Source organism: Lipophrys pholis (assembly GCF_963383615.2).
Source record: "Lipophrys pholis genome assembly, chromosome: 8".
NCBI classification, from domain to species: Eukaryota; Metazoa; Chordata; class Actinopteri; order Blenniiformes; family Blenniidae; genus Lipophrys; species Lipophrys pholis.
Window position 1 is genome coordinate 18,830,389 of NC_137630.1, and position 27,311 is coordinate 18,857,699.

At 39.8% G+C, this 27,311-nt stretch overlaps 3 protein-coding genes across 3 annotated transcripts; 1 reads left to right on the top strand and 2 right to left on the bottom strand.

Moving 5' to 3' along the window:
- Positions 1 to 5,626: 5,626 nt before the first annotated feature.
- On the bottom strand, positions 5,627 to 12,000 carry edn3b (endothelin 3b). The gene is made up of 4 exons (XM_080469660.1): positions 11,645 to 12,000; positions 11,298 to 11,505; positions 8,829 to 8,987; positions 5,627 to 7,641 (listed from the first exon to the last, which is right to left on the bottom strand). Exons 1-4 carry the CDS (start codon positions 11,703 to 11,705, stop codon positions 7,587 to 7,589), a joined length of 483 nt encoding a protein of 160 aa, XP_080325786.1. The 5' UTR covers positions 11,706 to 12,000; the 3' UTR covers positions 5,627 to 7,586.
- A 7,230-nt stretch (positions 12,001 to 19,230) lies between these two features.
- ttll9 (tubulin tyrosine ligase-like family, member 9) lies at positions 19,231 to 22,418 on the top strand (the record flags this gene model as incomplete). The annotated part of the gene is made up of 13 exons (XM_080470048.1): positions 19,231 to 19,249; positions 19,459 to 19,549; positions 19,754 to 19,865; positions 19,973 to 20,158; positions 20,278 to 20,346; positions 20,448 to 20,538; positions 20,640 to 20,680; positions 20,867 to 20,954; positions 21,227 to 21,285; positions 21,357 to 21,553; positions 21,670 to 21,783; positions 22,052 to 22,176; positions 22,348 to 22,418. The coding sequence occupies 13 exons, from the start codon at positions 19,231 to 19,233 to the stop codon at positions 22,416 to 22,418; spliced, it is 1,263 nt and encodes a 420-aa protein (XP_080326174.1).
- A 1,827-nt stretch (positions 22,419 to 24,245) lies between these two features.
- Positions 24,246 to 27,037, bottom strand: fam217ba (family with sequence similarity 217 member Ba). Its single transcript, XM_080468592.1, has 4 exons — positions 26,563 to 27,037; positions 26,357 to 26,456; positions 26,132 to 26,196; positions 24,246 to 26,010 (listed from the first exon to the last, which is right to left on the bottom strand). Exons 1-4 carry the CDS (start codon positions 26,667 to 26,669, stop codon positions 24,573 to 24,575), a joined length of 1,710 nt encoding a protein of 569 aa, XP_080324718.1. The 5' UTR covers positions 26,670 to 27,037; the 3' UTR covers positions 24,246 to 24,572.
- Positions 27,038 to 27,311: the final 274 nt, after the last annotated feature.

The window sequence follows — 27,311 nt, forward strand, 5'->3', positions numbered from 1 at the left end:
TTTTAAAGAGTTCACAAATTAGCTTTGATTTGAGAGGCCTAAACATCTTTGACGAGAGCTCAGTTTTGGCTTTTAAATAGTCCTCGATATATATTCCTAAAGTGTCCCCTTGCAGGTGATTTCTTTACTGCTGAAGATTTTGCAACAAAATACAGATAAGGAGAGTGCAATGTTGTCTAAGAAATCTTTTCTTTACTGTTGACCTGGTTGAATGAATTCATGCATGGTGATACAAACTTGCAGCCTTTGCTTTAAAGGGGAATTATATCAAATTGAAGGCATGCATCTGTTGTGCATTTCGGTTAACCTCCCAAAGTATAACCTGATTATAGATGCTTATCACAGAAGCCCGCTGTTATTGTTGTGTTAAACACTTTCAGGCTGCAACGCTGAATGATTTATCAGAGGTTTAGCGAACAGAGAAGGAAAATCCTTGATCGTTAAAATAATGTTGCAGAAACTAGTGCATTGTTTAAGCTTCAAATGTTTTATACAATTAATGATGCTTCTTATAGTTTTAAATATGAATCTGGAGTGCTTGATGCTTCTGTGAAAAATGTCTGTGGTAGCCTACGACTTATTTCATTCGATTTATCTTTAACAGAAACAAGCTGTTAAAGGAACATTAACTGTAAATGCTTGTAACACTGTCTTGCTCAAGGACACTTTGGCATATGGGGGGGGTTAAAGTGTAGCCTTGTAAACGAGTGAAGACTAACTCTACAGGAGCAAGTCAGATGATACCACGATACATCTGAATTTGTCAGTTAAGTATTTCACTAATGTTAATGTTTTTTTCAGGTCTCTGGACACGGTAAAAGGGGAAGTTTTTTCCCTCCACTGTGGCTAAGAAAGTCCCAATGGAGTTTAGCCGTCACCACTGACATGTGTGAATGTGACAGACAATGGGAAGAAAAGTAAGGTGGACTGCAAAAGCAGTGGAGTTCATTTACCACTCTAAACCTGCTTCAGCTTCCTCGTGGTTCTTTGAGAAGAAACATATGACACAGTTAAACTTAAAGGTCAAAGGATTCTCTTTTTTTCAAACATGTATAGTCTATCAATCATTCAAACTTATGTTCATAATATATATTCCATCTTCTTCACTGGCAAGATAGGTTTGACTATTTTACACGCTCATCTGCCATGCTGCTTGAATTTCTTTTCAATCTCTACTCTTATGGATTCAACAAAAGAAAAAGATGCCAGCCTTCATAACAGGTGACCTGCCAGACAGCGATTGACATTGTGATGACAGTATGATGAGTGTCGGTGTGGAAAAAATAAATTCCTCAGATTTTATGGCCCATATATCAGTTGTGCTAAGTAGAGAAACGCACATCTGTACCTGAGAAAATACTGCCCTGGTATGTCCAATGCACTACACATCAGGTCTGTGGGCGTTTACTGTCGTGATTTATACTCTTTTGAAGAATTGGTTGGCTTTTCAAAACTGGAGCTATATTTTGACTCAAAATACTATAAAAATACTTGATTCCTAAACACCACAATTTAGGCCTATTTAATAATTTATTTCATCCAGCCAGCTTGTTGTAAAACTTTATTACCGTTGGGTTACACTTTGGCAGGAGACCTTGAGTTTTTCTGAGGCGTCCGTTGGCTTGCGGTTCTTTCTTTTGCATTTACAAGTGTCCAATTGGAATTTGGAAGAAAATGAATGGCGGGCCAAATTCAGTTGTACACTTCCTCTGAAAATGTGAGTAAGCAGGCGTCCAACATGAGGGTTTCACACTTTATGCTATAAAAAAAAGTTCCCCTCTCTTTTCGTTCTCCTTTAGTTTCATCCTGTCAAAAGGGAGTTTTCCCCTCCAAAATAGCCAAGCAGTCGCAGAATATTTCATGAAAAGCTTTCCTGAGATGACCTATCTTGTGATTCAGCCGTCTTTGCATTGAACTCTTAATAACCCAATGAGGATGTATGGATGGATGGATCTGATTACTGTTCAAACACATGAAAGTTGTTTCCCATTGAAAATGGAAGTGTTTCTCCATTAAAACCAGCCAAAGGATAAAACAGTATCAAAGGGGATTATTTTCATATGTGAATGGGAGAGACTGAAGGAGGGAGTTCCACATGGATAGTTAATCAAAACCACCTTGTAGTCTTATGCTGTGCTTACTATATATTTTAGTGCGAAGAAGAAAAAAAATCATATTGAATCTTGTGCATATGTAAAAAAAGTTCATATGTATTGTTCAGTCACTTTGTAATGCAACTCATTGTGGCCTCTAATGCATCTAATAACATGTAAGGTATGTGTTTGCACAATTATGTACTGTATTATCAGTGTCTCAATACAAAATTGTCCCGAAAAAATACTCTTTGGCTTATTACCAGAAGTGGTTATCGTGTGTTTGAGCATTGTAGTATTTTATTTAGACTGTTGGTTAGCCCCCACTAGAGCCAGGTGAAATTGGGGCTCGAGATTTGTGTGGAGTTTGCATGTGCCTCTGAAGGTTTTCTCTGACAGCTATGGCTTTCCCGCACTGTCCAATGATGTGCATGTTAGGTTTACTGTTGACACTAAAAATTAGCCTGCAGGCGCAAGTATTGAGTGATTTCTGGACTCTCTGTAATAACCTTCTGATGAATCGCCACAATGTTGAGGATCTAAACTGTATTTTTCAACCATTTTCATCTAAGAACAGATTCCACCGACTGTGGCATTATCTTAAAAGCATGATTATTGTCTATCATAAGACATGATTGAACATTTACAAATGTTATCTTGAAAATCAAAATACAATGAAAACTGTGTATGTGATAACTTTAGATGTACATCACTGGATGACCTGAGGAGTCTTGATCGTCTTTAACTCTACTGTAACAAGCAAAACTGAACTGTCTGGAATAAAAGGCCTTTCATTAAATGAGCTAAAACGCTTCCTCTGCATGGTCAGGATGTCTACTCTGAAATATTTCCCAGGGTATACTGTGGGAATAAGACCCTGCTCACTCCAGAAGGTTTACACTGAGGCTCCAGGGTAGGCTTATTTGGGGTGGACTTAGTGCGACATTCCTGCATGATAGGTGGTATTAGGATTTCAAAGGTCCAGTTGATCTCACTTTCTCTCCAAAAAAATCAAGGTGTTTAATGAAATAAAGCAAATTACACAAGAAAGTTGCATGGAAATGTTTTCACAAACTGTGAAAATGTGGTCTTGAAGGCAATTCTTCAGGTTGTAAATAGAAATTATCTCGTCATCTTAGGATGAGAAAGTAACTTTACTTGTCATTAGGAACAAAATATATTTTCTCAAAGTATTAACAACTTAAACCAACAATGACAAGAAAATTAGGTAGTGCGGAGAAGAAAGAAGAAAAACAAGATAATTTTAAACATATTGACAGTCACCCACCACATTTCTTTTTTTTCAATAGTAAGAGATAGCATATTCTGGCCCTGAAGCTAATTCAGTTTCTATTTTGCCATACATTGGCAGGAATGGCAAGAATGTAGTATAAAATGGATTAGATATGGTAGATAAAACTGGAGAGGAAAACCTGGCACAATCAGCTGGGGTGGTCTTACATAGCTCAAGACTGTGAGAATTTCAGAGGATGGTCTCGGGTGCTGAGAACCGTAAATTCAAACCAGCCCTCACTGGACGGCCACAATTAAGCAATTTGAATGGAATTGAGGGTTGAAGCAGTTTGATCGACCTTGGGCACACCAGACACACAATAAACTCCCAGGCGACCCGGCTGCGCTGTTTTATATATATATATATATATATATATATATATATATATATATATATATATATATAAAAAGACAACAAATCAAAGTAAATAGATTTACATGCTTCGAAAGGACAAACCACAAATACACAGACTGTGAACCATTTGGATTTACTTAAGCGTGGAAGAAATAACAGTCATTATCAGGGACTATTGCTTTTAAATACATTTGGTACAACTAGATGTCAGGTAACAGAGCTTGTGTATAAACCTGGTCTGAATTGCATCACCATGCTGAAACACCCTAATGCTTCTCAAGAAGTCAAAGGAGTACATCGTATTAAATCAAATCATAAAAATGGCAAAAAAAAAGATAATTTATCATATTGAGTTTTAGGTTAAAGGGAGAAAACAATCTTTCTCATTAGATTAAATTGTATACAATGAAAACCTGTTTCCACATTTTCCTTTTGAAAATATATTACAGGTTTAAAAGTATTAAGATATAGAAATATTGTTTTTATGCAAGTACATACAAGTCATACATACAATACACAACAAAATAAGAAAGCAGTCGTTTATTAGATGGGGAAGTCTAATCGTTGCACATTGTCTTACTAAAATGTTACAAACATATTTGGAATATTCCCAAAAATTGACAAATGAGCATTTTACCCCACTCTGCAGGAGGCGATTGTTTTTAAGAAGATCAATTACACATACAAACATGTTAAGATTTGTCAGAATATTCCAGTAATGTTCGTCTGTCATTTCACAGTTTTGTTTAGCTTTTTCCCCATTTTAAAGCAGATATTTCCTGCCATGAACCTAAAACTGTTGCACAGTTCCTGACAGGATGAGCAACGTGACTTCACTGAATTGAAAGCTTCAAACGTGCTCATCTCTATACAACAATGAAGAGTTTAAGCCTTTACCAAAAATGTATGAATGATGGGGAAAATGTAATGTGTTCAAAAAAAACTACAATGTCTAACAACAGCTAAAGAGGATCAACACATCACACCCTCACACCTCCACCATGTCGTTATGCTCCTAAGAGTATGTTCGCAATGGCTATGTGAATGCTGCTGTCTGCATGACACAAGTTAAATTACAGACAAAAATACTATTTATCTATTTAGGCTTAAATAAGTAATTTTGATACTTGTTTCCAGGGGAAACACAAATAGTGGAATTCAATGTGAAAAGTCCTATATTTGAACTAGTTCATCCACAATGCAGATTGTGTCACAGTATATTCCCACTGACCCTGTAATAATGACTCCGAAGTATAAATATAGATTGTTTTGAGACATTTCAACAATCAAACGCATCTGTATTCATAACACGCCTACACTGTACACTTCTTTCCTGAGCACGTTGTGAAAAATAACCATTAATACCATAATTGAACAGTTTTCTGTGTTCATATATATATATATATATATATATATATATATATATATATACACATTCCAACTGGCCACTGTAGGCATTACTTTCTCTAAAACCCTATAAAATACAGAAGAAAAACAGAACTGTGATCCAGGTTTAAGCTTAAGGGCCCAAAATAAAGTCTACACCAAGCTTAGAGTGTTTTGTCTCGAAGTCTTTACATATTAAATTCCCTTTTCTTGGGGATGTTCTTGTTCTCCTTTCGCCACAGACCAGCCAACACAGAGTTTTTATGTGTTCTTGTCTTGCCCTTCGCTAATATTATTGGATAAACATGTTTCTTTGTAGGGACACAATGCTGCAGACCAAAACAAAACAAAGAGGGGAAACATGGTTCAAAATGATATTTTCCTCATGAAATCACCTCTACTCAATTTAAATTACACGTATTCATTTCAACTTGGTGGCTTTCCTACTGTGTTGGGATTGCTCTTTAGTTGTTATTGCGCCTCTATTTTTTTTTTTTTTACCTGACCCTTCCTGCATCTTGTTTTATGATCTGAACTGCTGTAAAGCAACAAATTTACTCTTGGAGGGCCTAATAAGTGGTATCTTATCAAATTGTATGTTCACTGCAGGCTTCTTGATACACAAGTTGATGTGTTAAGGCACTAAATAGGTTAGATAAGTAAAGGCACAGCAGCAGTCAGACAAGACTGAAAAGGAGATTCAATTATTTGTCAGTGGGAGGGAGACCCCCCCCCCCCCCCTTTCCTAGAAACACGGAAGTAGTAAAGTATGTTTTGTTATACCTTTAGCAGCATAGCCTCATTGAATTTGACATGGTTGGACCACAGTATGGTCAGAGTCAATGGAGATCTCACAATTAAGGAAACATCTGTTATTCTGTGAATGAATCAGCTCAGTGTTATGCAGGATTTTCCCTGCCCTGTCTCTGACTCCCAGTTCCAAACCCCTTCATTTTCAATGCTGAGCAACATGTGTAATCATGAGTCAGATGTTTAGGATTATGTTTCGCAAATAGTGTGTACTTTCCTGACGCAGCTGCACACTGAAAACACTCAGCAAACAACACAAAACTGCATTTGTACAGGAAAATATTTCATTTGCTGATTAACAGGAAGTACACTTTTGTTTATTTATTTGTGGGAATGGAATAATGGAAACTGACTCTAAATACACTTAAGGGCCTGTATTAAGAGTGTTGTATGAACATCTTGTTGTATATTGTGCCTTATTAGTGAATTTTCATAGTTTTGGGGGGAAAGTATAGCGTTGTGGTATCCTGCTTCGAAGACAATGACAATACCAGTTCATTTGAATGGGTTTTGGTCTTCGTGTATGAGTTGTTGGCATAGAGGTAACTCAGACCAGTGGATAGCATCTTAAGAGTGTGACGTTAATTTTATGACTTGAACTACACTAAACAAAATCATAAACGCAACACATTTGTTTTTGCTCCCATCTTTAATGGGCTGAACTCAAAGATTGAAGACTTTTGTACACAGAAGGCTTTTTCTCTCAAATATTGTTCACAAATTTGCCTGAATCTGTGTCAGTGAGCACTTTTCCCTTACCGAGATAATCCATCCACCCCACAGGTTTGGCATATGAAGATGCTGATCAGACAGCAGGATTATTGCACAGGTCTGCCTTAGGCTGGCCACAATAAAAACAAAAAACAAAAAGTGTTGCGCTTATTCTTGTTCAGTGTGGATCCAAAATAAAATGGCTCGGTAGATTTCTGTCCAGCTGTGATACAGGGTGTTCAGGATTGGTGACAGCCATCAGCGATGAGAGAAGAGTGCCACAAATGTGACTCATAATTCAACTACAAAGGCACAAATATGAACAACAAATGCAAACTGCATTTTGTGAAAGTTATCCAGAAAGCCTAGAAATAACCTCATCAATGGAAGCTTGTGAAACTGTCATTGTGCATTTCAGTGTTACTAAGGGCAAAACATCACACAATACTGGCTTGTTAATATGTTCCATGGCTCCTCCATGCATTTTTTGCTGTCTGCCATATTTATGGAAATGTCTGTTTTCCCTTTATATTCTAACTCAAGTTCATCTCAAGCTGTGTCGAATAAAGGGAAGAAAACACTGGGTGTAAATAACAAGTGTTAGAGGGATAACGCCTGACAGACGGAAGGTCACCATTTTACTGCGGGGAGAGCAATCATCATGAAGCGCTCTCAGTACGGAGGTGTGGAGAACATAGCCTCCAGGGATCAGCATCAAATTTGCGGAAGAGGTCTTGAACCCACTTGGCCTGAAAAACCCCGCTCCAAGAGTTATGATGCAAAAGGAATGTCCACAGTGTCAAACTTCAGAGTTGTTTCCTTGACCGTATGTATCCGGGGAGGCTGCGCACCAAATGGAGGGTGAAAGGGGCTGCGGGGAAAGAAAAAGTGTCCATTCACCCAGCCAGAGGAGGTGAGGAGCTGGAGGCGTTAGGCTGTCATCCAAGGCCAGGGATTCTGTGAAGACTCCTGACCGGCAAAGTCTGCAGGTGGCTTTGAAGAGAACATTTCACATTATAATCAGCAATGCTAAACACGTCATTTAGTAAAGCATATAGTTCCAAGTATTTACGCGTTACACACTAGTTTGCCAGAATGTGTAATGTAGGTAAAGTCATTTGAAAAGTCCCCTAGAAAACATTATTCTGTATTACATGATATCAGACAACCTCAAATGTATATACAGTAGATGCTTAATCTGTAATTACTGTCTGTTCCTATAATTTATAAATCACAGTTGAATTCCATTTCATTGTTGGGAGGCATTCCACGTATTTTCTTTTTCTTTTCTTTTTTTTTTTTTTTTCAGCCCATGCTTTGTAATCAGAAATACACATATTTGAGGTACATTGCCATTTACTGGTCAGACTTGGAAGTGCAGGTAGAGCATATTTAAAATCTTAATATAGAAATTACCGTACTGATTAGAGATTATTATAACTTCAATATGATTAATGTGTTAAATTTGATCAAACTGAAATATTAGCTAGATTCTGCCATACCAGAACCATTTTATTGTGTTCTTGAAAAACATTTAAGCACAACTTGTTCTGCTTATTGTCCCTCCAGGCTCCAACAATGAAATGGGGATTTCCCTCCCTGTCTTGTCGTTCTTTCAACTACAGAGATGGTTGAGTGAATGAGTTGCGATGCCAACCTTTAGTTGTTTGACTGACATTTCTTGACCTACGGTACAGTTTGACACTTTGTTTGCCTCACATTCTTTTGAGAAAGTGAAGGTTAGAACTGTATGTTCAGTTCAGACAATTTTTTTCTTAATATCATATTTCACTGAGCTTTTTCATTAATAAACTCTGCCAAAATACTTTTTTTTAAGTTGTCCCCATCTCTTTTTTTTTTTTAAATTTCCTAACATTTGACCATTTTGGACCATTGCATTTAAAATATCACTAGTATTCAATACATAGTTCTGGCATGAGAAGACATTTTAAAAGAAGGGCTCTGCACACATTGCGAATAACCACATACAAAATGTATCTTCAAATGGCCCACAGACAGATTTATTCACCCGAGGTTCTTTCACTTGTTTCTTTTTACCCACCTGACTTTGGCAAATATTGTGTGGGTTTTTTGGTTTTCTGAAATATGTCACAAATTAGATTTTCATGAAGGACTGCATCCTAAGGATCATCGCTCTCGTCAGCAAGAATCAGACTCACCTTGACTGACAAAAATCCCGGCACTCGGGGTCGGAATCAGTCACAGCGCATGTGCAGCGAGATCTCTTTGCCCCTTCATGTTCAGATGGCCATCCCTCAGCAGCACGTCTGTTTCGCTGAGGTCCTATGTAGCTCGACATTCCATAGGGCACTGTGCGCCTGAGTGGAGCGAGAAAAGATGTCTGGTTTCAGTTACAGTAAAAAAAAAATTAAAAAAAATTTGAAATGCAGCATTGTTTATAAAATTAAAGCTTGGTCGAAACAGCTCAGCCTTTTATTGTAATGATCAAGATGATATGTTCAGCCTTTTACAGTTTCTAACACCTGTGAGCATTTGTTTTTGTTTAAGTGACCACAGGACACTACGAATGCAAAGACAATTAAATTGGCCAGAGGTCAGTGAAAGTTTGTATATATATACACATATAAAAGGCTATTGGAGTATTCCTGAGAGTGTTGTGTGTCCATTGACAGGATGATTAGTTGCTCTGCAGATCATATCCGATGCCAGTTTTCTGTTTTGGGTTGAATAACTGCAGTGCATTATGTTTCCTGCTTCCACTATGCCCCTCACTCATTGCTTTGTTCTCATGAGTATACCTGGCTGACTGATGTCCTTTTCAGTTCAAATCTCCTCACCTATCTCAAAAGCGTTATAAAAACTGCTAACGTAACGGGATTGCAACGATCAGATAATCAAAGAGGAGCTTTGAAGATATTTGGGTTATCAATACTTAAGGGGAATGCGTTAACCTTTAACTCAAGGTGATCAAATGATGAAATAATCATGACTTTTTGAGTTTATCTTCCATCACAGGGCAGCTATAGTCTCGTGGCTTTATAAAGTTGTGGTGTATTCCAACATCACAATCAGGACTGAAACTATGCTATTTTGCCTCAACATGCAAAGCAATAGAATAGCTTATTTATAACAGTAACAGCCAACAGCAGTCTTGGCACAAGAAGACAGAAAAAGAAAGAATTTTTTCCTCCTGTTTTGCCAGAGATTTTAATTTGCGGTTACGAGGTGTCATTTCTCAAAAGAAATGCTGGAAATGATACTTGTAGGTGTTGCTGTGGTGTATCCCGCCACACGTTAAAGGGACATGGTGGCCGTATAGATTTGGCTCAACTGCTCCCCTTTTGAAGGTAAAGTTGTTTTCTCATCACCTGCCGAGTCAACGTGACTCTTGAGACACGGTAAGAATACCTCGGGCCAGGACAGACTTGTGTTTTGTTGTTGACAGGAAAATAGCTGTGAATATGGTCATAAAGCCAAATCACTTCCACCATGAGTAACAACACTGTCACTATACAATACCAGGTGCAACGGGGTCATTTAAAATGACTTTCATCCATTAAAATACTTTTGGTTTGAATCAGACTAAAAGAAAAAAAAACAACTCAATAGAAAAATACAGCACAGCAGTAAAACTGTGGCACAATTTAGTAAAAAGAGTATTTTGACAATAGTCTACCATTAATAGAGGATTGAACTACTGTTCGTCCAGCCCAGTAGGCTTTGGTTGATGCATGATGGACTTTTTTCTCCCCAACAAAAGACTCCTGAGGAATGATATTTTAACTGCTTGGTGTTGCTGTAATTCATGGAAAAGAAGCGTGCAGTCAGGCAACTGTGCAAAGTTTGGAGGTACTTAAAAACATTTAAAAGCTCATTCGTCATCACAGGCTGGCATCTGATGGGTCTCAAATCCTCAGCAGCATCAAGTCTTGTACATGACGTTAGACGATAAACTCCACAAAATCCTAATCTCCACTCAGATGGAAATAAAAACATACACAGTTCACTTTTAGTTTACTGAACTCTTGCTTTTGATCCCATGCACCTGAAGTGGTGTGAAAGGAGAGAGCTTGGTTTTGCACCTACATGTCTCAAAGTAACACAGTATCCACTTGGCACCAGGTTCATCCTAATCAACCTGAAATAATGGGGAGCAATCAGCCTGTCATTTATCCTGTTTTTCAGTCCATGGTTTTTCCAGGAATGCTTCGTTAAGATATGTTTTTGCCAATTAAATATTCCTAATATTAAATTATTCATTCACCCCACAGATTGCTTGTCATGTGTTGGATAAGGTTAAAAAAATAGAGAGCGATAATTACAGACAAGCTATCACCGAACAAAACAAAAAAAGGCCCTTCACCTCTCAGACCTGAGCAGGGCGAGTTTCTTTTTGTTGGGCCTGCCTCAACCTCGACTGTGTCTGATCCCTGAGGGCAGGTTACTGTGCATTGGCAAATAGACACTGCAAAGGTGAAAAAACTCCCACGTAATTTTTGCTCGCGTTAATCTCCATTTTCAACCGTTTTAAAGACACATGTAACTCAAAGTGCATTGGAAAAATCAGTCGACCCTTGTACAACTGTGGCAACGCTAATAATAAGAGCAATAATGTTAATTATGGCATAAACTATATTTCTGGGTTCACATATTTAGGCATATCTTACTCTGGAGTGTTGATCCAGATGATATCCAGATGGCAGTAGTAGACGCACTCTTTATCCTTGTAGGAATAACAGGTGCATCGTTTTTGCCTGGATTTACTCCCTGGTGTCTCCGACAGCGGTGAAACCGCGGATCCCCCCGACACATGTGAGTCTGGGAGACCTCCTGGGTTGAGCTCAGGTTTGACCGAAGCTGGGGACGCCAAAGCACCTTTATTGGATATATATTTTAAAGAAAAAAGAAAGAAAACGCCCAAGTAAGCACTTGAATAACAGATTGCGCAAGGAAACTAAAAAAAACAAACAAACAAAAAAAAACAGCCATGTTTTACGCGCGACATTAAACTTACCTTGCAGGAGAATAAATGCCAGTATTCTGAAGATCATGATTCTCTTGCAGGTGGACAACATTGTCACGTCAGATATTTCCAAAATGCGACTTAATCTCCAACCAACATCCAGTGAAAATCCACAAGCTTCGGAGAAGAATCAGTGCGCAGCTCACGAGGGACACACGCCAAAAGACGCGTCTGAGGCAAACACATGTCGCTCCGCTCCTCGCATATTTCAGGCTTCACGTCATATATCCTGCCTGCGACTGATGTCTGGGGGAAACTGTCGTTATGAAATCCCCCCTGTCACCAACGCATGTAATCTATAGAGTTAAAAAGTGGGGACTCTTATCCTTAAAGACACTTCGCTCTATGAAAGCGCGAATACAGAATCCAGCGGTTTGGAGAGGTTTGGGCGCACGCCCACATTTCCATAATAGCCTTCTGGCAGCTGCTGCAGCTGTGCGTGTGCGCACATGAACTCCTCTTATGTTACTGTTGATGCACGATATGTAGAATATAAAACCTGTCTTGTTTAACGACAGTAAGTGAAATCATTCTCCAACATCAAACAGCAAGGTCCCCTGCGCTAAAATCATATTCTGCTGATTACTTATTGGATGGAGGTATTTCCTTTTATCGTGATTTTCTATGGGGATTCAGGCCGTTTATATGAAACATTTCACTTTGTCATCAATCCGGACTCTGGAAAGGTGTGGAAAAGGCAGTTCAAAAAAATCTTAGGCCCTCTTCTCTGACAGTGGAAACTGAAAGCAGATGCTCCTGTCAGTGATTTCTTGACTCCATGAAAACACTTGAATGTCTACAGTATCTCCGGGGATCAAGGTTTTTAGAGGACTAAACTAACATCAGCTCTCACAAAGAACATCAGATAATATCTACATAGAAACCCACCAGAAACCGCCCCACCCAATATATATATATATATATATATATATATATATATATATATATATATATATATATATATATATATATATATATATATATATATATATATATATATAACTCTGCACTACAAATTTCTCAATAAACTTTCTGCTAAATCAAGTCCTTCAATTTATATCTAAAGAAAATCCTTCATTTATGGTCGAGCAAATTGTTACTAGCTAATTCACAATTTGAGGTAAAATGTTAAGCCTTAGTAATTGCAACTGTTTACTGGGATACCCAGCTTATCCCTGTATAAGTGTTTTGTATTTGAAATGGTGGTGCAAAAAGACTAACACAAATGACCATGACACATGAAGCTTAATAACATACATTGCGAGAACTGATTGAAAATATGGTGGACTCATCTGAATAGATTTATTTTCTTATTTTGTTGCTATGAGCAAACATATGGAGCCTTGATTGTTTAAAAAAAAAAGTTGTTTGTTTTTGTGTATGCGCGTAACTCTAAACTGCTGCTCAACAGCTGTATTTTTATTGTTTAGGATGCAGGATTGATTTTGAGCAATAGGGCGGTTATACTTTCTTTCCATTCCCATAAACTCCCAACATAGTAAAATGGATAGCATGAGGACCTACTACACAGGCCTGTTTGTCTTCTTCTTGACTTCATACACTTAACTAAAATGGAAAGAAGATGCTTGTTTGGATGTTGCCTTCGGTGATCCTCTATGCTTCTTCATCCTCGGGTAAAAGGAAGCTGACTTTTATCATTGCTTGGATCCAGTGAAAGCTTGAGTTGTCCTTGAGCATATTACCACATTATCCCATGCCTTTTTAGCAATTCAGGCTCATTAATTAACCTCAGTTTTGGCAGGATAACCAGAAGCTCATCCAGGCACTGGGAGAGTATGCAATCTCCACTCAGACAGACCCTTTCTGACAAGCATGTCTGAACGTCATTGTCTTAAAATAACAATATCAACCCTGCTGTTTTTGCAAACTTTGGTCTGGAATTTATTGCATTAATGCAGTTCTCTTTCAACAGAAAGGCATATGAAGTTGGTGCTGTGCATGTTACAATCAAGAAGATGTAATGGGAGGCATGACCTGGCAGGTCGTCAACGATTGTGTCCATCTGCAAATCCAACACAGTTCAAAAACTCTCTTGAGACTTTATGAAGAAACAGATTGACAAAACATTATGTGTAGGGGTTAAGGAACCCTTTGCTCGACTTCAAGAACACAAAGATTAAGTCACACTTTGGTCTTGTAGATATTTAAAAGGAACTGTAATGAACAGATGAGTTGAAGATCAGTCTGCTTCTGTTTTGTAAGAGCTTGGAGTGATTTCGTACCACTTCATCAGTCAGACGTGGACAAGTGGGAGGTCATGCAGGAGGGCCAAGCAGACGGATGATCATCCTGACTGCTCAAATAACATGTTTTATAGGTCCATGCAGGAATGTTGTTGACTCTGACAAACAGTCACACAATCACTGTCAAATACAGGTTTACCAAAATAAAGTGTCTGCTGATGAATGGAATGCGAAACACAGATGTCAAGAAGTCAATCATAGGGTTGGAACCGACGCTAAGCTGCCAGTCAGATACATGTATGAAACACTCCCAGACCTGTTCTTTGCACTACTGCCAGTCTAAGTGTTGAAAACTGTTGGAATTGGAAGTTATAAGTAGAATAAAAAAGACAAAAGAGAAAGATAACCGCATCATGGTAATTCATTGATGATCAGGCTCAAGTTTGAAAGGTTAGCTACTGAGTAAGTGATGACTTTGAACGGTGGCATGTAAGATCATCATTTATATGTTCGTGGGTGAAAGAAAAGACAAATCAAACATAAGAGACCAGAACGAGATGAGTGGTGAGTGGGAGTGGCACCTACAGTCATGCTCAGATTACTGATATAAAAACAAACTTACCTCGCGGAGCCTCCAACTCCAATTTCCTCCCGCTTCCAGTTGCTTCCTACAGCGAATCATTGCAATCAAACAGCAGACAGCCACAAAAGCCTCTGCGAGCAATTATTACCCTCTAATCTGATAATCTCTCTGGGCTTTATTCAATATTCTTGTCCGACAGATAATGTCTGTCTATCATCTGTAGAAACTAAGATCGAGTATGTACGATAAACATCCATTAAATCCATGCTGCCTCTTCAATTAGAAGTTGAAACGAATTCATGCAACAAATATATACCTTGATAAAAAAAAATAAAAAATTCACATGTCTTGAGTTTCTAAAATGGCTTTCATATAGTCGGGGGCCAGAATTAGTGCTTTTCATCGGAATCATTCAGTAAATTTAAATATGTCTGACTCATGACAGCCCTCTGTTTTCTTCCCAAATTCCCCAGGGCCAATGTTATGTGCCATACCCCAGCTCTCTGGCACAATCCCCGAGCTGGGAAACGGAGAGAATTCCACGTAAATCAGGACCATATTCTGTTTTCTTTCTCCTTACCAGAGTCATGGAGACAGAGTGCTATCGCAAAGTGGACTGTGTGCGGTTTCACGGTCACACAGAGAGTGCACATTCTCAAGGTATCACTATAGGGTTTTTGCGTTGAAGGTACTTTTGCACCTGATATTTCATATGATCGCTGCTGTTTATTTACTAAATAATCATGGCGCGACATCTCTATATACCCTCCATGGTTTGGCATCACTTTAAAGCAACAGAAATGGATTGGGCGTGCGAAACTTACGCTTCAATATAATAAAATCTTTTACTGAGTTTACTCTTAGGGGATTATCCAACAGATTCCAGTACTTAGGTTGTTTACTTCTTGTTCATTAGCAATGAACCATCATACATATAACCCAGTAAGACAGACCTACCAACTTTCCTAATCAAAACGTTTTGGGTCTTTCCCAGTGTTATATTAGTTTTCCTCTCTGCTTGGACTCAAAAAGCCAAATATACAGCTTAAATACATGTATCTTATGTCAACTTCCTGCCTGCTAACATCTGCTTGTAAATCGTTGATTATAGTTGTCTTTCCAGCAGGGACCCTTTCCTTCACTTTCTTGAACTATGACACGAAAACAAAAAGGAAAACTTTTGGCAAAGTGTCTGTCTACCAGTTTGTCATGATATTTTTGGTCTATTTTGATGTTTTATGAGAAAAAGTTTAGGGCATGCAAGTTCAAGGGAGTGTCGGAGTAGTGGAGAGCTCTACCGAGCAAGGACATAATGAACAGGAGGCATTAACACATCAGAGACCGCTGACAACCAAGACCGCTGAGGTGAATAGGATTTTTTAAAATATGACGTGGTTTAAAAAAGTGAAAAAAATCTTATTGAAATAGAAGTGTAATGCTTTGCTATTAAAACATTGCTTTTTTCATATTTAGATTTGACTGAAAGCACCAACCTGCCGTTTTTCTTTTTTCTTCTATTTTCCAGTGTTTCTTCTCTGAGTTACACAAATCACACATTGCAAATTATAAAAGGAAACCTTTACAAACAACATGCTATCGAACCATTATCCATCAATAATATGGATTCTGAAAACTATCTCTATATGGTTGGAACATTGTTTTGGGCTTCACTTCCCCCCTGCGGCATTCAGGGTTTGTTGTTTTTTTTATTTGCAATTTTGTGTTTCAGCAGTGTCCGATGCTTTGGATTACTGAATACAAAAAAAACTTACATGGGGATGAAAAGAAGATGAACTTTATTACATTACACACAACTAAACTTTCATTTCCCCTTTAGCACAGTCATGACGGTAAGCATTTATGCCACTTACCTTTGCCTTCTTGACCTTAACCAGAGACAGACTCGAAGTTTTCCCTCGACACATCCTGTGGAAAGACGTTTGAAGCGGTTAACCATATAGCCCCGCGGGAAAGTCTATAGCTGAGCTGAGCTTCCTCCCCCAAACAGAACATCCTGCCAAGGTGAGGATTAGCAGAGTAAAGTCAAGTAGATACCCCTCAAATTAAAAGCAGATAATTCCTCCGGACCCCACAGATTCCCTGCCCTGTGCTGTTGTTTTAGAGGAGTTCATCATTCACTCGCTCCGGTGACTATCTCACACTGGAAACTGTACGGCCTAGAAGATACTCCATCTTCCAGTGAGTTCGAAATCCAAAGTGTGATAAATTCACTTCTGTCAAACGGTGCCAGTCCCTGGAGGCATGTTAGAGAAAGAGTTTTTTTATATTAAAAATGACATATAAAATTGAACAATAAAGTTGATATTTCACTTCATTTCCACAGTAAAGAAGACACAACCTCTTTGTGGGCAGATGTATTTTAATTTTCATTATTCTTATTCCATTATACTGCTGATCATTAGAGCTATTGTGCATATGGCCTGAAATATCCCTGGTTCGCCACAATTATAGGTATAATTCATACAACTGCTGGAAGCTGAAAAAGAAATCTCAGGAGGGTCGGCTGCCAAACCAAAAGAATTTTAAACTGACACAAATGATGGGAATCTGACTCGAAATAAGAAGTTGGCTTTTGTTTGAAACCAGAGGTTTTATGCCTATTAGTGATTTCAAGAAATGTGGAAGCTGCGTTTTGAGAGAAAATACATACTTGAGGACCACAGAATCTCCTGTATATATCAAAATGAATAGTTTGTCTGTTATCGATACCACTACTTATCATTGTGCTCTACTCACATTCTTTTTTATTTTATTTCAGTCATGACCACGGACCGTCTACCGTTCAACAGGAGGAGATGGGAACTCTCATTGGCACTTGGAAATAAATCATCATATCATCCGGACAGACGAAGGGTACAAGAAAATGTCTGCCATCTGATGTGGATGCAAAAGAACTATTACCATTGTGAATAGTTTTGTTCTTCTTTTCTTCATCTTCACCATTAATAAAAAATAATGCAGAATGTCTTGCATGGTAACACAAAGTCTTAATTCAGAATTCTAAACAGTGGAGGCTTCGAGGTTGTTGAAGTAAGCTCGTGAAGGGATGTTTGCTGACTTGATCCTTCTGCCAACAGGTCATCACTGTGGGTCCCTGAGCAACCATCATAATCTCCAACCACTCAGGTTGTGTGAGGAAGGGCTTCAGTTGTAAATCTTGAGTCAAACTGAACATGTACCTCACACATTCTGTTGTGTGGCAGCCCCAGAGAGGAGCAGCCAAGACACACACAGTCATACACACATACACTTGAATAATGACAGTAATTTCGAAAGGATGACAGAATGACCCAAATATGGAACCAAAATGCCATAACTTGTCATCATGGCAGGGGGCGGGGAGGAGGGGAGGTTGGCCGGACTGACAGAACAATCTTAATGAATACCCCTGTGCACTTTATAATAGTCTGTCATACATACAGCGACAATTCATCTTAAAGCCTGCTTCACTCTAACTTGTACTCATGGCCATGCATAGAAGTGCGGTTGGTTGTTTCTCTGTGGGTGGCATTGGAAGGAAAAGACACTAATCTCTGTAAAAAGAAATGGCAATCTAACCATTTATTTAACTTTCCAGGAGAATCTCAGTCAGGTGGTGGACATTCTTCAGATTCTTCATATTGAGACAAAGGTGTTAAAAGCGACGAATGTAAGTGTTTTTATTCACTGGTTATTGGTTGGGGTTTAGTAATATGCAGTTTTAAACCCTGCTTGTGATTTCATCACACAAAAGAAAGAAATTCTATGTGACACGTGCTTGTAAATGTTACTGAGGGAAGTAATGCATGCTACCAGACTGGCTCCTATCATGGGGAAACATAAACATATTATATACAATCTAGTTCACATTAGGGGATAAATATGCAAGGTAGTATGTTTTCTCAACGATGTGGTTTGTGATCATAGCTGCAAAGAATCAATGATGTCATATGAGCCAGGTCTTGTACCTCAGACAGTTTACTTATATAATCCTCTTGTCACAGTAAATCTCCTGAGTGCAGGGCCAATTTTTCCCTTAGGCATGTTTGGTTATCGGATTTTGAATGCACAAGCAGCAGGTTTCTGTGTATTCTGATGCCAATTGATCACAAGGTGTTACATTTTTTTACTTAATTTCATTGATTTTTTTTATTTGATCCTTGTTGCTTCATTCATATATGGCCGATGGTATTTTTACAGGGCCCACTCCAATCCTAAAATAATTGTCAACCTTTTGATGGAAATTTTGCTCTCCTTGTCATCAGTTTTCATACACTTCCTGCTAGGTTAACAGAGTAGGTGAGCAAATTATATGAAATTCAAACTGACTGGCTAGGTAGGGTTTTTTTCATGCAGTATGAAAACTTCAAAAAATCAGCATTAAGCTGCAACGTTGAGCGCCATTCAACTCTGTTAAATGGGATTTGGCGCTATCTAGTGGTACGAGTATCACAGTCGCATTATGTTTAAAAAAAAAAAAAAAGAAACTCTCTGAGGCAAAGACTTTAAAAATGGCCCCATCAACACTTTTCTAAAACAGTGAGTTCGCACTTATAAGCTACAGCTTATCAAAGTGATAGTTGTCACAATGGTGTTAGGTTGTATTACTATTATTGGGTTGTGCCCGCAGCGGTCTACGGAAAGCATGATGGGACAGTCCTCCCTGTGCCCCCTGTGTTTAATGGTTGCCATGACAACAGCAGTCAAACAACAGAGAATACTGTAACTTTTAGTCCGGTGTTGTAGCCAAGAAGTGATATTATATATTAGATATAGAGGTTCCCGTGACCATGGCAAAGGTGAGGACAGGTAAGTGTTTTCTTATTATTGGTTCTAACTTTCAGAAATAATCACAATAGTAAGTACCGGAAATCACACAGGGATTTTCATAAATTCATTGAACTTCTAACCACTCGTTTTGAGTATCAACTTTGTATTCCTTTTCTGTCTTTCGTGGCTTGTGTTTTCTTGATATGTTGCTCTAAAAGAATCTTGACTGCCTTACATTGTATTTTCAGAGGGAAGAAGTTGTGTGCGCTACAAATGTGGATTTCTCAGCACCATACAAAATGTCCTGTGCCAGAGACCAAATTGGGTTGAAGTAAAAGAGTGAGTTGGGTCGAAGTTGATTGAAAAGTGATATTCGAGCAAAGAGCTGGGTGGCTGGATGCATGTTGAATCAGGACATGTTTGGACAGTCATGCGCAGCGAATGAATTAGTGTGTTTCTCTCCTCGCCGCCTTCACTGGATAAAGTGTTCGAAACACGTTCGCCAAAACATTTATCCAGTGATATCGCGCCTCGTTCTCACAGTGACGGAGAGTGGGACTTCTACTGGTGTGACGTGGCCTGGGTCAGGGAGAACTTCGATCACACATACATGGAGGAGCATGTGAGGATAAACCACTTCCGTAATCACTATGAGGTGAGGGAGCGTCGGCCCATATCGTGGTGGGGGAACCTGCAAGGACGAAAAGTCTAACAGCAATAAATAAAAAGTCCAATTCTGTGTTTTTCTGTTTCACGTTACAGCTGACACGCAAAAATCTCTTGGTGAAAAACCTCAAAAGATATCAGAAAACCCTCGAGAGGGACACGGGCTGCACCGAGGCCTCGAAATGTGACTTCTTCCCCTGTACTTTTGCACTGCCCAGTGAGTACCATCTATTCGTGGAGGAGTTCAACAGGAGCCCCGGGAGCACCTGGATCATGAAACCGGTTAGATCAAATACATTCCACAGGATCCTATCTACCAGTATTGTGATGACCCCAGAGACGAAAATGAAAGTATCCAGCGCTTCTCACAAAGGTTATGAAAAATTTCTATGTTTATTTAGGTGGCAAAGTCTCAAGGCAAAGGCATTTTTCTGTTCAGGAAATTGAAAGACATCATGGAATGGAAAAAGGTAACACGCGCTTGTTTAATTAAGGAAGTTTAATTTTGTAAAAAGAAACATTGTACATACTGGACCACATGGTGGGATTGAAAACAATCGTGCTTGTACAGGATGGCTCCCGGTCAGAGGACCAGAAGGATGCTGCTCAAGTGGAAAACTACGTGGCCCAGCGCTATATAGAGAACCCCTACTTAATTAATGGTAAAGAGAGAGAGCGAGAGAGAGAGGTGAACTTTGAAAACAATGAATACAATTATATTGAAATGACAAAACATTTTGTTTTTATGTCTTTATCTCCACAGGCAGGAAGTTTGACCTGAGAGTCTATGTGCTGGTTACATCGGTAGGAACACAAAATGTGCAAATTGCAGTAGTTAGTATGAACGGCAAATGTTGGTGCTAGGCCCATATCAGTGTATCTCTCTCTCTCTCTCTCTCTCTCTCTCTCTCTCTCTCTCTCTCTCTCTCTCTCTCTCTCTCTCTCTCTCTTGCTCTCTCTCTCTCTCTCTCTCTGTATTTTGGATTTCAGTATGTTCCCTTGAAGGCCTGGCTGTATCGAGACGGATTTGCACGCATCTCAAGCACCCGTTTCTCCCTCAGCAGTATTGAAGACAAATGTATCCCTACTTTTGACTTTTGACTCGGTGAAAGTCTCTCAGCTTTCATCTGATCGTTGATAAACTCACGTGGCGGTGTAGATCATGATTTAATGGACGAACTATTTTTCTTCACGTGTTGTCTTTTTTTTTTTTTTTTTTTTTTTTTGCTTTTGGAATACTTCTCTCAAAAAGCTACATTTGACTTTCTGTTGAAGCCCTTCCTGATTTAGTTTTTTTTTCCAAATTCGCAAAACAAAGTATCTGAAATTCTCCTTAGTGCCTTTTTTCAGATATGCACCTCACCAATGTGTCTGTTCAAAAAACAGGCCCTGACTATGATCCTGAAAAGGTAAGTTAGGTAAGTTTGAACTGATGAGATCATGTTGTCACTCCTCCATGGTTTCATCCACCTCTAAATAGGGATGTAAGTGGCAGATGCAACAGCTCCGAAGATACCTGACTGCAAAACACGGTTTGGAGATGGTGGAAAACATGTTTCAAGAGATGGACAACATCTTTGTCCACAGTCTTCTGAGTGTCCAAAAGGTCATTATAAATGACAAACACTGCTTCGAGCTCTACGGTTATGACATTCTACTGGACCAGAACCTCAAACCGTGAGTGCTGCCGTACACGATGCAGTGTACAGGTTAACCCAACGCATCTTCACCGACACAAAAAGCAGGCTTGCACTTAAAGGTATACAATGCCGTCACCTTCCTTCTCTTATCAGGTGGTTAATTGAGGTGAACGCCTCTCCGTCGCAAACCCCCAGCACTCAGGAAGACTATGGAATGAAGTACAGACTGTTGGAAGACACTCTGAACGTTGTTGATATGGAGGGAAGGTAAAAGCCTTTGTTTTTTTCCAACATGTGTTTGCTTCTTCTTCTTTTTTTTTTTTTTTTGTCATCATGGAACACTGTGTAAGCCTTCTGTCTCTGAAAAGCCTGATTTGAAAAGGCGTTTTTGAGAAACGTATTGACAGACTGTGCCATAACAACTAAACACAATTTCCCCAGATCACAAGAGTGCAACAAAATGGATGATACATTTTGATTTTGTTTTTCCTCCTCCCTCCATTTCTTTGATGTTATGAATGTTTCTCATTATTAGGCTGACTGGCAGCGAGAAAAGGGTGGGCGGCTATGATCTCATGTGGAATGATGGGCCTGTCTATAGAGAAGATGTCAACCACCAGACACTTGGAAGTCTCTGTTTCACTGCCAACACACACTTAGGTAACCTAAAGGTGCCGTTACTCTGACATTTTTGAGCAAATTTAGGACCAGGAGTTGTAATTTCAAGAAGATTATAGAAGTGAACTCATCAGATCAACACAAAGCACGATGATATCTTCCTTATCTGATTATTACTAATTGCTGCAAATATATGCCTGTTCTGTGTTGCAGGGTGTGTGAATGACAGGGAGAAGCAGCTTCGACAGCTGTTAAAGCCATTTCCATTCCTGAAGAAGATGTAATTATGTTGAAAATGTCAACACTTCTGCCGTGGTGTTTGATGTGCGAGGCTTTATTTAGGCATGTGCTGGGTGTGTACTGACTTCACTCAGCATGAACATCTGATAAAACATTAGTATTACTTTTGGAAAAAAGGATTACATCTCAGCATGCTCTCAAAAACCAAACATGGAAATTAATTGAAAAAAATATAAATAAAAGAAATGCCTTAAAATTTTAATCTTTCTACATTTTTGGAAAACTTTGATAAGTGCCTCCTCATCAGCTCCAAGGCTTTTGCATGAAAGAAAATGCTGATTTTCATGTGTTTACCTTTTCCCCACTAAAAGTCTTTTTCACGGAAGTGCTACTCAGAATTTTGTTTGTGTTCCTGAGAGGTTTTATCACACCTTCAGTTCAGAAAAGTCAAAGAAAAAAAATGCATTAAATAGGACAATAATAAAATACATGGTTTATTAAAGCCACGATTACTTTTTAATGCAATTATTTCACAGACATAGCATGGCTATGACCCTTTTTTACAAGGGTCACCACTGCAAGAAATTTGCAACTTGTGTGGTAGCCATTTGTAAATTCCAACCAATTTAAGCTCAATACCCAACACTTGATTGTTTTCATACTTTGTATGAAGTCTATAACGGGTTATCTTTCATTCCTTGTCAGAATTCAAATAGTATGCGTATTACTTTTTTCAGGTCTCCCCCCCCCCCAAAAAAAAGACTCAATGCCCTTTGTGTGCAAAACATTTATTTCTATGCCTTACAAACACTTGCATTCAACACTGAGAAAATACATACCACAATCTTTCTGCGTGCATGTTTGATGTAATGTACACATTTATAATAACATTACAACTCCCCATCCCTTATGGCTTTGATACTCTACATGAATAATCTTGTTAAGAGGTGCAATCAGAATATACATCACTATTAGATTGATGTAGTGTTATATATATATATATATATATATATAAATCAAGTGCAAATGGTAAATCACAACAAACTGATAAAACACTCCAATGTAAACACAGTGCCCCAAAGACATCAAGTATGCAGTGGATTATGAAGGTGATATGTATAACATTAACATTTTACAGCCTGGAAATGCTGAATAATGGAAATGACATTACAGGAGGCATACAGACACATTCAGGTCTTTTAACTAAAATAAACATGTTTGTGCATAATGTAAACATAACAATGACAATGATGGGTACAAGTCAATCACAACACTTCTCATAAATATAACTATGGTATATAAAATCTGGAAAAATATCCATTTACATTCGTAGCAAACATTACACCATCTTCAATGATAAGAAGAGCTCAGCTCTATGCAAAATACAGTATTTCATCGTAGACGACAATTCAAGCTGTTCAAACATGAAAAGCCCTTGGAACCAAAAATGGAAAACCAAAGCACAAACACACGTGGAACTAACTACAGTAACACCGCCCCTCACCACTTACTGTGCCTCCGTCTTCTCAGCCGAAGATGCTTTAATTTAAAAATGGATTGAACAGATGAGGCACCAAATAAATAAAATTAAAAAAAGTTATAAAGCAACATCAAGTAAAACAAGTGCATTGAAAATAAATACATTCAAACATTCAAAATTGCACTATTACTGCGAATGGCATATTGGATGTCTTAAAATGCAATGACCTGTATTGAACTTCACTATGGATTACTTACGCTGAAATTAGCCAGCAGTACGGTTGATGTCTATTTTTATGCGTATTTTACTATCAGTAGAATATCAAGGTGACAGTGCAGTGCAATAGAGTTTAGATTCACATAAAAGCTTCTTCTTCTTTTTTTTTTTTTTTGAATCCTAGCAGTATTTGGCTTCACAATGAGCCTTCAGTTAAAACACAGTCCAGCATTATGACTACAGCTGTACATTTTAAATGAAATGTTTGCGTGTTCTATTTGAAGTTTCACATTATTCTGAGCTGTTTTATCTGTATTGTAGCTGCTCTATTCCTGCTAATTAGAACCTTTATGAGGCTGTTCACCACTGACTGATTTTGACTGCTGTACAACAGTTACGACATGTTAGTATTACACAGATTACACAGAAAGCAAGCATAGTTTCAGGCTCCTGTCCCAAGTAACCTCTAAATAAAGCACTACACTGCAAGGTTTTGTAGGGGTTACTTTGCAACAAAGTGCACATTTTTTGTTTTGCCATTCTGCTTACTACTAAGTGGGGGTTTGGAGAGAGATGATGGCTCTTTAGCAACTCTTTTTACGGTGGTTTTCGAGGCCTGACCTGCTGCCTCCGTCCTCTGCCAGTCCTCTCTCCGGGAGGTGGTGATCTCTTTCTTACTTGCGGCAACAACACGTTTGTCTGGACCAGCTGCCTTGCTGCCACCGGGATCCTTTTTAACATCCGTCTCAGAGTTAGCTCTGACGCGGCTCTTCCTCACCTGGCCTCTGCCGCTTTGGTTGTTGCCCGATTCCTGGGCTTGTTTTCGCGAGTTGCCTGCAGCCTGCATGTGCCTGAGATGACTCCGTCCAGCAGAGGGGCTCACGGGGGTCTGGGCCCCTCCGACACTTCCACCTTGTGCTCCTGGGCTCCTGCCCTCTGTGGAAGGCGCTCGGGTCTCACTGCTGCTCCTCTTCACTGTCACTCCTGGTCGGGGTTTACGCTCGAGCAGTGGGCTGAGCCGTGAGTGGCGCTGGTAGGCATAGGCGGAGCAGCTTCCGTTACACAAAGGGTAGCGAATATGACAGTGGGGACAAACTGGAAAGCGAGAGAGCTGGTGCTGGGCTGACGCTGAGGCTGGTGATGGGGGGTTATTAACAGGTGCAAATGGGAAGGCTCGCTGGCTGTGTCGCAGCCCTTTCGGGGAGTTGAGTCGTGAGGGTGGAGCTGTGTGAGGCCTGGGCGGGTGAGGAGCCGTGGCGGAGGGGAAACCCTGTGGCCTGGGACGGCTCCCAGGTGGGCGGCTGTTCTCCGCCTGGACTGTTTGGATCTGCAGCCACTCCAGTTGCAGCAGCCTCTCCAGGTACTTCTCTAGGGGCCCTACAGGCTTTGGCCGGGGGGCTCCACGGCCCTCTGTGTGGAGAAACACTGCCAGCTGTCTCAAGCTCCAGCTGTTAAAGGGAGGGGGCAGAAATTCAGGGTAGCTGTAGGCTGGGTTTTCATTCCCATCTTCATCACCCGCGCCTGTCCCATGAGGCCCTGGAATGTCCGGGGGAAAGTCATTTGTGTTGATGATCTCAGCCCGGAGGTTAAGATGAGGCGGGGTGCAGGGGGTGCATGGAGACGGCAGTACAGGCAGCCTTTCTGAGTCTGACAGATCACTGGCACTGTCAGTATCATCCTCCTTGTTGTTGTAGTGCTGCTGAAATGCCTCCGGGGTTGGGGCTGGAGAGTGTGTAAGCGGGTGATTCGACATTTGTCGTAAGCCTGATATTGGACAGAGAGGCAGCGACAGGGCGCGTCTGTTTTTCCCCATTGCCCCACGATTTTGGAATAGATCGCTGCTGCATTGTGACAACCGCTGATGTTCTTGTTTTTCCTCTTTCCTGTGTGTGTACGAGTGCTTGCGGAGCTGAGGTCTCACATCTCCTTCTTCTTCCGGGCTGTAACAACAGAGATTACTCTATGAAAACTAAACAAAAAAAATGCTGTATGCTGATTTAGGGAGTGATGAATCTGAAGCCAACCATTTTGAGAAGACGTGAACTTCCTGTTTGCCCTTACCTGGAGACTTTGCTTGTATTCTTTACACTGCTGGACTTTACTCTGACACCTTTTGACTGGGCACCCTGTAAGATAATCATTTTGAGAATGAGTTGAATATTTCGATCTTGAACACAGAGCCAAAAACACCAGCTGCAGCAAGACTGTGCCTTAAATATACCGTGAAAAAAACAACAACAAGGTAATAAAATGACTGTTTATTGTACAGGGGAGTCATTCACATACCCTGTGCATTGTCGTTACTGTGTCCTTATCCTGAGCCGGTCCTGGGGGGGCATTTTTCATCTGTCCAACCACCTTCTTCGTTTTGTTGCCTTTCTTTGAACTATGGAAACGCGACTGTTTAACAGACTCGCCTCTAACACATCTCTGCAACAAAACGTATAATGCATACATACATCTCTCGCATGAATCTGTAAAACAAGGCCTACCTGGTTACTGGCCCGCTGTTTTCAGTGTTTTTTGCCCGGATCTTCTCTTTGGAGACGACGCGCTTCAGTGCCGTGGATGCTGTGCGTTCCTGCATGATGGGCCCCATGTTGCACCAGAGGAGATGTTGTTCTGAGTCATGCACAAGTTAAACCACACGGTGGCTAAAGAACCCAACCGACATCTCGGATCGGATACTCTAGTCTAAGGATGAGGCTAAAAACACCCATTTTCTCCAAAGTGCTGCAATGCATCATGCGCAGACGTCTGTGGCTCCTTCACTGCAGGGTAAAAAGCACGTCGACCTGCTGATGTCCAACAACAGCGCAGCAAACGCAATTTTAGTTGAGTGGTGACAGTAGACGTGTATTTTTCTCGTCTGTCATCCTTCTCGCCATTACATACGGAGGGCGGTCGGACAGCGCTTTGTTTGGCTCGCAGTCCCAGTCAGATAGGTTTGTTTACCTGCTACTGACTGGCTCGCTGCTGGTGTCGAAGCCAGCGTCAGCGCGGTGCATTCTGGTATTTGTAGTTCTTCTCTGCCTATCGCGCATTAAAAATACTACAAAACGCGCTTTAAATACTGCACCTGTAGTTACCGAACAATGGATATTATTTGGAGGAACGTCCACCACCGTAGCCACGAAAGTAGCGAAGACAATAATGAAAGTAAATGTAACTATTTAAATGAAATGTACTCAATCACCCATGTGACATTCTACTCCTGTGTAGTTTCCTGTGAACTGCGCGC